General features: G+C 45.1%; 1 protein-coding gene across 1 annotated transcript in view; it reads right to left on the reverse strand.

Annotated features, from left to right (window-relative positions):
- LOC142210142 (phospholipase A2 inhibitor NAI-like) overlaps nt 1-3,210 on the reverse strand; it is a 9,655-nt gene extending 6,445 nt beyond the window's left edge. Inside the window, exons 1-3 of the mRNA XM_075279169.1 lie at nt 3,162-3,210; nt 2,445-2,564; nt 350-496 (exon numbers count right to left, since the gene is read on the reverse strand). Coding sequence (XP_075135270.1) covers nt 350-496; nt 2,445-2,564; nt 3,162-3,210 — 316 coding nt within the window. The remainder of the gene's footprint in view (nt 1-349; nt 497-2,444; nt 2,565-3,161) is intronic.
- Between the last annotated feature and the right edge of the window lie 5,813 nt (nt 3,211-9,023).

The following is a 9,023-nucleotide window of genomic DNA, read 5'->3' on the forward strand; positions in this document are numbered from 1 at the left end:
GTCCTGTGCAAAATGGGATACATATACAACTCCTTTAAGGCCAATCCTAGATACAAAGTATATCAGTTTTAGGTAATGTTTAAAATACTTAGGGCCCCTTCACACGGAGTAAACGCACGTGTATTTTGGCAAAATACACGTGTAAAAATACACGTCAAAATACACGTCAATATACACGTCAATATACACGTGTAAAATGTCATTGAAGTCAATGGGAGTCTTATTTTTACATGTGTATTTTGCCAAAATACACGCGTGTTTACTACGTGTGAAGGGGACCTTAGAAGGAGCTTCTGCCTTGCTCCCTTTCTCATCTACTTACACATGGGCTTTTCTGGTGTCTACTTACTTATGGGAATTGTCGGAGTACACGAGTCATTGGAGCAGCATGTGGTAGCCACTCTCTCCGTAGTGTTGTAGTAGGTGAATGTCCCACTCACATTGCATTCACTTTTAGGAGCGCAGGCTCTTCTAATATATCGGGAAATGACTCCATCTAGAAGATGTGGAAATACATGGGGAGAGAATGAGAACACTTCGACTCCTTTGGCGTTTACAATATTTAGACCTTACCGCTCTCAGTCACTGACAGTCTTAGTTAGAGAGGGGCCCAGCGGGTCAGGCGGCCCCCATCAATTACTGGTGTATTGTGAGAGACACTGGAGTATATTTATGAGTGCCCAAAACTTTTCTGTCTACATCTGCGCCAAAAATTATGACGCACCTCATGTACGACATATTCATGAACAATGCGCACCAAACAGAATGGAAAACCAACGGCAGACTCTTACCGGGAGAGGTAAAAAACATAAAAAACACTATTACTTACCTCTCTGACGTCACATGAACCCGGCCTGCGTCCCGGGTCATGTGATGTCCGACGTCATTGAACATGGACAGCAGCGGAGAATACAGCGTAGGAGCTGGGGGACAGGTAAGTAACAGTAGTTTTTTATGTTTTTATTCCCCCGGGTCTCCGATTATTATACTCTGGGGTCTGAAAAGACCCCAGAGTATAATAATTGTTTATGGGTGTCCAGAGTGGGACATAATACTGTGTGCAGGGGCCACTATGGGAAATAATACTGTGTGCAGGGGCCACTATGGGAAATAATACTGTGTGCTGGGGCCACTATGGGGGTTAATACTGTGTGCAGGGGCCACTATGGGGGATAATACTGTGTGCAGGGGTCACTATGGGGGATAATACTGTGTGCAGGGGCCACTATGGGGGTTAATACTGTGTGCAGGGGCCACTATGGGGGATAATACTGTGTGCAGGGACCACTATGGGGGATAATACTGTGTGCAGGGGTCACTATGGGGGATAATACTGTGTGCAGGGGCCACTATGGGGGATAATACTGTGTGCAGGGGCCACTATGGGGGATAATACTGTTCGCAGGGGCCACTATAGGAGATAATACTGTTTTCAGGGGCCACTAAGGGACATAATACTGTGTGCAGGGGCCACTATGGGGGATAATACTGTGTGCAGGGGTCACTATGGGGGATAATACTGTGTGCAGGGGCCACTATGGGGGATAATACTGTGTGCAGGGGCCACTATGGGGAATAATACTGTTCGCAGGGGCCACTATGGGGGATAATACTGTTTTCAGGGGCCACTAAGGGACATAATACTGTGTGCAGGGGCCACTATGGGGGATAATACTGTGTGCAGGGGCCACTATGGGGGATAATACTGTGTGCAGGGGCCACTATGGGGGTTAATACTGTGTGCAGGGGCCACTATGGGGGATAATACTGTGTGCAGGGGTCACTATGGGGGATAATACTGTGTGCAGGGGCCACTATGGGGGATAATACTGTGTGCAGGGGCCACTATGGGGGATAATACTGTTCGCAGGGGCCACTATAGGAGATAATACTGTTTTCAGGGGCCACTAAGGGACATAATACTGTGTGCAGGGGCCACTATGGGGGATAATACTGTGTGCAGGGGTCACTATGGGGGATAATACTGTGTGCAGGGGCCACTATGGGGGATAATACTGTGTGCAGGGGCCACTATGGGGGATAATACTGTTCGCAGGGGCCACTATGGGGGATAATACTGTTTTCAGGGGCCACTAAGGGACATAATACTGTGTGCAGGGGCCACTATGGGGGATAATACTGTGTGCAGGGGCCACTATGGGGGATAATACTGTTCGCAGGGGCCATTATGGGGGATAATACTGTTTTCAGGGGCCACTCAGGGGCATGTCAAAAGTTCGCCACGGGGCCCCGCCATTCCTAGTTACGCCACTGATTATAACACATAGTAACTTCTTCCTGGTGTCATATGAAGGTCGAGAGTCTCATCTTTCATAGGACACTAAGCAGGGCCCAGTGAGCTGATTGTTGGTACGTCTTTTGCTTCTCCTTCACTAACATAATACGATGTGACATTACGTTTCCATGATTATTCTGACACGTACTTCTAATAGATGAGGTGACCTGATATATGCAAACTTGACCATCAAGGCAGGTTTCGGTGTTAGCCGTGTTACACGAATCAGAGATTACTTCGTAACAAAATATACACTGCAAGCAATAACCTGAAAAAAAGAAGAAACATACCAATGAACGTTGTCTATTTTTGTTGGCCCCCGTAGACTTTAGAAGCTACCACCAACAATTGTGCCTCTGTGGTAACCACCGATAATGGAGAAGACTGGCAGTCATTCTTTGATCGCCGGTGGCCATGTTTTGAATCAGCCCTTTCACTATTTGAGCTAAAGTCTGAACTATTTTGTAATGGCCCGGGGGTCAATTTGTAGCAGAGCCATCTTGGCTATTAGCATCAGTGGCCCTGCTATTCTTATAGTCGCCAAATTCTGACACCTGTTATATTTTGAGTAGGGGGATGCATAGGGAGTTCTGACAGAGAAGACTATTATGTATACATTATTCTATCAGCATCTTCGTCCATTGGTCTGATCCGGTGATAGATCACAGAAATGGACTTTAACAATGGCAGTATGAACTCATACCTTAACTCATACAATCACTTACGACAAATTTATATGATGTTTTATTGTTAAAGTAAGTTTTCCCCCTTCATGTTTCAATGCTCTTTTATAGCTATAGGGCAGCTTCCTATAGGGGGCACTAGGGAGTATTTCTAGGTGTGTTAAAGAAGAAAAATGACTCACCCGTTGCTGCACATGCAGAGAAAAAGAACCAGAATCTCCACAGATCCATGGCTGCATATAGGTCTCACTGTACACGGCCAACCGCATCCACTGCCACAAAAACAAAGCCACACTGGTTATTACAGAGAAGTAGCAAGTAGCATTTCTAATATGTTACCAAGTACAAATCCTATGGTTGTAATGCAGACCTATCCTGAGATGATGGTAAACTCTGCTACTACAGTTATGACTAGGTGTATAGTTTGCAGTTCTTCCTGAGCTGGTGTAGACTAGCTCTTATACAAGGTTCACAGTATTTAGAGGAGAATCTGCTCTGCAATTTGCTCTCTCACTCAGAAACAGCCTTGGGATCATGCAGGACATATATAGAGAAGTACTGATCTATATTCATGTGAATAAAGCTCTTGGGTGTTAATAGAAACCTCGTATATAGCTCCAGTACCAGGTTGAAGAGGTTATGCTGTGATAGTATTTATCCTCTACCCATAACCTAGAGGATAAATATCTGATCGCAGAGTCTGACTGCTGAGTTCTCTACCGATACTAAGAACAGGGGTCCTTCCCCCCACTTCACATTCAGCCTGACTGCAGACAGACTTAAACGGGTATCTCATTTCAAAAGTTTTCCTAAATTAATTCCTTTAGCAAAGCTGCTTTGTTTGCCTGCTATGTGAACTTAATCCTTTCATTGTTCATACATGGTTTCCATGGAGCACGTCCTATGTGATCAGCAGGGTGGATGATGTGAGTCTCTGCTCTCTGGGGGGGTCTGAGTACTCTCACTATTATCTATAGGTCAGCCACAGTTTTATTGATAAAAACATTGTCTGTTATCTTTTTATGTAAACTTGAGGAAAACTTTGAGTCCATTCTCTAGAAGCATGGTAAGTGTTCTATACAAACATGTGTAATGTAATATACATTTACTGGGCATATTATTTGAGCTGCATTTACATTAAATTTCTAGTAATCATAATACATAATCTCTTATGGTAAAGGCAAAGTACTTCGCAGTATCCTGTTCATCAAACAGTCAAAACCGCCTCCCCCCAGCTTGTTGAAGAATATGGGAAGCGAGAAGAAGAGACAACAGGCAAAGCTGCTGAGACAATGAGATGCGAAAACCCCTTTAATGTGGGTGTGACCTATTGGGGGCAACACTTCCATTCACTCAGAAGCTTCAATGGAAGCGCCAGAGACAGCTCTAGGAAAGTATTCAGTTATCTCATTGGTGTGAATAGGAGTGCTGTCCATCACCAGTCAGAAGTGAAAGGTGATAGCTGGTGTCCAGTTAAGCCAGAAACCTGTGAACTGTGGCAAACAATCAGTAATGTGAGGTCTATTGTACTGTATAAAAAGAGTCCACAGCCCAGCATCCTAATACCCAGGATCGGAAAACCAATTTTGTAACTTATTTTAGGTTCACCTCTTCTCGATCTTGCCATGGTTTCCATGGCTCGAGACTACCCATTAATGAGGCTCATACATCTCGATCTAATCAGTGTTGGGAAGCCATGATGGAATGCCCACCTCAAATTCCTCTAGATTTACATGATGTGACTGGGGCCTTACAAAGGTTTACAGATAATTTGATCATTAATGGTCTATTCACATGGAGGAAAATGGTGAGGAATTTGGTGTTGAATAGAGATGAGCGAACAGTGTTCTATCGAACACATGTTCGATCGGATATCAGGGTGTTCGCCATGTTCGAATCGAATCGAACACCACGTGGTAAAGTGCGCCAAAATTCGATTCCCCTCCCACCTTCCCTGGCGCCTTTTTTGCACCAATAACAGCGCAGGGGAGGTGGGACAGGAACTACGACACTGGGGGCATTGAAAAAAATTGGAAAAAGTCATTGGCTGCCGAAATCAGGTGACCTCCATTTTAGACGAATAGTGGATTTCAAATCCGGGTCATATGAGAATGTGAACTTTGTGACTATGAGACAGGGATAGCTGTACAGGCAGGGATAGCTAGGGATAACCTTTATTTAGGGGGGAATGTTATTAAAAATAACTTTTTGGGGCTCTATCGGGTGTGTAATTGTGATTTTTGTGAGATAAACTTTTTCCCATAGGGATGCATTGGCCAGCGCTGATTGGCCGAATTCCGTACTCTGGCCAATCAGTGCTGGCCAATGCATTCTATTAGCTTGATGAAGCAGAGTGTGCACAAGGGTTCAAGCGCACCCTCGGCTCTGATGTAGCAGAGCCGAGGCTGCACAAGGGTTCAAGCGCACCCTCGGCTCTGATGTAGGAGAGCCGAGGGTGCACTTGAACCCTTGTGCACCCTCAGCTCTGCTACATCAGAGCCGAGGGTGCGCTTGAACCCTTGTGCACACTCTGCTTCATCAAGCTAATAGAATGCATTGGCCAGCGCTGATTGGCCAATGTATTCTATTAGCCTGATGAAGTAGAGCTGAATGTGTGTGCTAAGCACACACATTCAGCTCTACTTCATCGGGCTAATAGAATGCATTGGCCAGCGCTGATTGGCCAGAGTACGGAACTCGACCAATCAGCGCTGGCTCTGCTGGAGGAGGCGGAGTCTAAGATCGCTCCACACCAGTCTCCATTCAGGTCCGACCTTAGACTCCGCCTCCTCCGGCAGAGCCAGCGCTGATTGGCCGAAGGCTGGCCAATGCATTCCTATGCGAATGCAGAGACTTAGCAGTGCTGAGTCAGTTTTGCTCAACTACACATCTGATGCACACTCGGCACTGCTACATCAGATGTAGCAATCTGATGTAGCAGAGCCGAGGGTGCACTAGAACCCCTGTGCAAACTCAGTTCACGCTAATAGAATGCATTGGCCAGCGCTGATTGGCCAATGCATTCTATTAGCCCGATGAAGTAGAGCTGAATGTGTGTGCTAAGCACACACATTCAGCACTGCTTCATCACGCCAATACAATGCATTAGCCAGTGCTGATTGGCCAGAGTACGGAATTCGGCCAATCAGCGCTGGCTCTGCTGGAGGAGGCGGAGTCTAAGGTCGGACCTGAATGGAGACTGGTGTGGAGCGATCTTAGACTCCGCCTCCTCCAGCAGAGCCAGCGCTGATTGGTCGAGTTCCGTACTCTGGCCAATCAGCACTGGCCAATGCATTTCTATGGGGAAAAGTTAGCTTGCGAAAATCGCAAACTGACAGGGATTTCCATGAAATAAAGTGACTTTTATGCCCCCAGACATGCTTCCCCTGCTGTCCCAGTGTCATTCCAGGGTGTTGGTATCATTTCCTGGGGTGTCATAGTGGACTTGGTGACCCTCCAGACACGAATTTGGGTTTCCCCCTTAACGAGTTTATGTTCCCCATAGACTATAATGGGGTTCGAAACCCATTCGAACACTCGAACAGTGAGCGGCTGTTCGAATCGAATTTCGAACCTCGAACATTTTAGTGTTCGCTCATCTCTAGTGTTGAATTTCAGCACAAAAAAAAAGCCTCCCATTGACGTCAATGGGTTCCTTTTTCTGCTAGCAGAAGTCAATGGGAGGCTTTTTTTTCAGCGCTGAAATTCAACACCAAATTCCTCACCATTTTCCTCAAGGGGGCATTCACATGGAGTAACGCCGGGCGTGTATCACAGCCGTACACGCCGGCGTTACGGCAGACTGCCGAACACTTCCCATTCACTTCAATGGGAGCGCTCGTAACAGCGGCTACGAGTGCTCCCATTGAAGTGAATGGGAAGTGTTCGGCAGTCTGCGGTAACGCCAGCGTGTATGGCTGTGATACACGCCCGGCGTTACTCCGTGTGAATGCCCCCTATGTGGATGGATCCTAACACATTATATACAAGGAGACAAAGGAGACATAACCCCTGTGTGGGTGGTGGCGGTGTGTGCAGTAGGTGGCGGGTACATTGCTCATGATCCAGTAGAGAAGAAGCTGATACTGTATATTTGAGGTTACTTAAAGAATGTGTACAACACCTACAGGGCCCTGGCACACCCATTGCTCACTCACTAGACACGCACTGCACATGGAGGACTCACTTATTGGACTCTTGCCACCACATAGCGCACATTGGACAGTATATGACACACATATATATGGCTCACACCCTGCACACAACTACAAACACACTGAATATTCTGTGCAGCCACTGTTTATACATTAGACACGTGACATATAGACAGTATTCTGTAGTATAAAATTTAGGCAAAACGCTTGTAGGTAGAGATGAGCGAGTAGTTAAATATTCGATATTCGTTTTGAGTAGCCCCTCAATATTCGACTACTCGAACCGAATATCGAACCCTATTATAGTCTATGGGGGGAAAATCCTCGTTTCAGGGGTAGGCAACATTCGATCAAATTGAACTTACCAAGTCCACGAGTGAGGGTCAGGCTGGATTCTCCGAGAAGTCTTCTTCGCGCAGCGTCCCCGCGGCGTCTTCCGGCTCTGAATTCACTCTGCCAGGTATCAGGCATGCCCGCACTACAAGAAAATGGCCGCTTACAGTAAAAGTGCCCATTTTCTTGTAGCGCAGGCATGCGCAGTCGGCTCTGCCCAGGCCCGATGCCTAGGCAGAGTGAATTCAGAGCCAGAAGACGCCGCAGGGAAGCTGCACGGAGAAGACTTCTAATGGTAGGAGAAGAACCAGCGTTGATTGGCCGACTGTATAGCATTCGGCCAATCAACGCTGGTTCTGCATCAAATTTTTCCATTTGAATAGCGAGTGGTACTCGATCGAGTACGAGTACTTCGAATACCATAGTATTCGATTGAATACCTACTTGTTCGAACACTATTCGCTCATCTCTACTTGTAGGGATGCTGGTCTGTTATGCTTTTTGGGAGACAGGGATCAAAAGATGACGTCCTAGAGGTGAGTTAAGGTGTCATTTAAAGTCCTAGATTGAAGAGTCAGAGATGAGATGATTTATAGCTGAGTTGTCAATCAAAATGTCTAAAGTTTCTCCATCGGCCCTAAATCCAAAAAAATAAAACCCCACTTTCCCAGAGGGCTATCTCTTCTTTCATATTGATAGAATCAGTCCACCTTAGACAACTAGCTAGATCTAGATCATTTTTTTTTTATTTCTGGTACATAAGGTCTTACAACCATGAAAATCTCAGACCAACAGGGTTTGATCTTATTTTGTGTTATCCCCAATTTTTGTTTTCAAATTACATTTTTCTGCCATCAAAAAAAAAAAAAAAAAAAAAAAACTAAAAAAAAAAAATTGGAAATTGCAAAAATCTTAAAAATATCAGAATTACTTTAATGGAACTTTTTTGGAATTTAGCTAACCCTTTCCATCAATGTAAAATGGACAATGTCCTAGTTATAAAAACAAAATTCCAAAATAATATTTAAATTATAATTATTCTAACAAATCCCATCATTTCATAATAAATTATAATATTTTTAACCAAAATATTGAAACAAGCGTATCCTGTAACTAGGGTTGAGCCAATCTTGAGATTTCAGGATCGATATTAAAATCTGATTTCTGATCATTTTCCATCCGATCGTGATTGTAAAATTTACTCAATCGCCGATCGGTATCCGATCTTTTCCAATCCTGATTGCTCAACCCGTATCGATTTTTTTTTTTTTTTTTTTACTTATCGGAATCCTATTCTCTATTAGAGACAAGCGACTAGTATTCGATCGAGTACCACTCGCTATTCAAATGTAAAAGTTTGATGCAGAACCAGCATTGATTGACCGAATGCTATACAGTCGGCCAATCAACGCTGGTTCTTCTCCTACCTTTAGAAGTCTTCTCCTTGCAGCATCCCCGCAGCGTCTTCCGGCTCTGAATTCACTCTGCCTGGCAGAGTGAATGAAGAGCCGGAAGACGCCGCGGGGACGCTGCATGGAGAAGACTTCTCGGAGGATC

The sequence above is a fragment of the Leptodactylus fuscus genome, chromosome 6 (assembly GCF_031893055.1).
Source record: "Leptodactylus fuscus isolate aLepFus1 chromosome 6, aLepFus1.hap2, whole genome shotgun sequence".
Classification (NCBI taxonomy): domain Eukaryota; kingdom Metazoa; phylum Chordata; class Amphibia; order Anura; family Leptodactylidae; genus Leptodactylus; species Leptodactylus fuscus.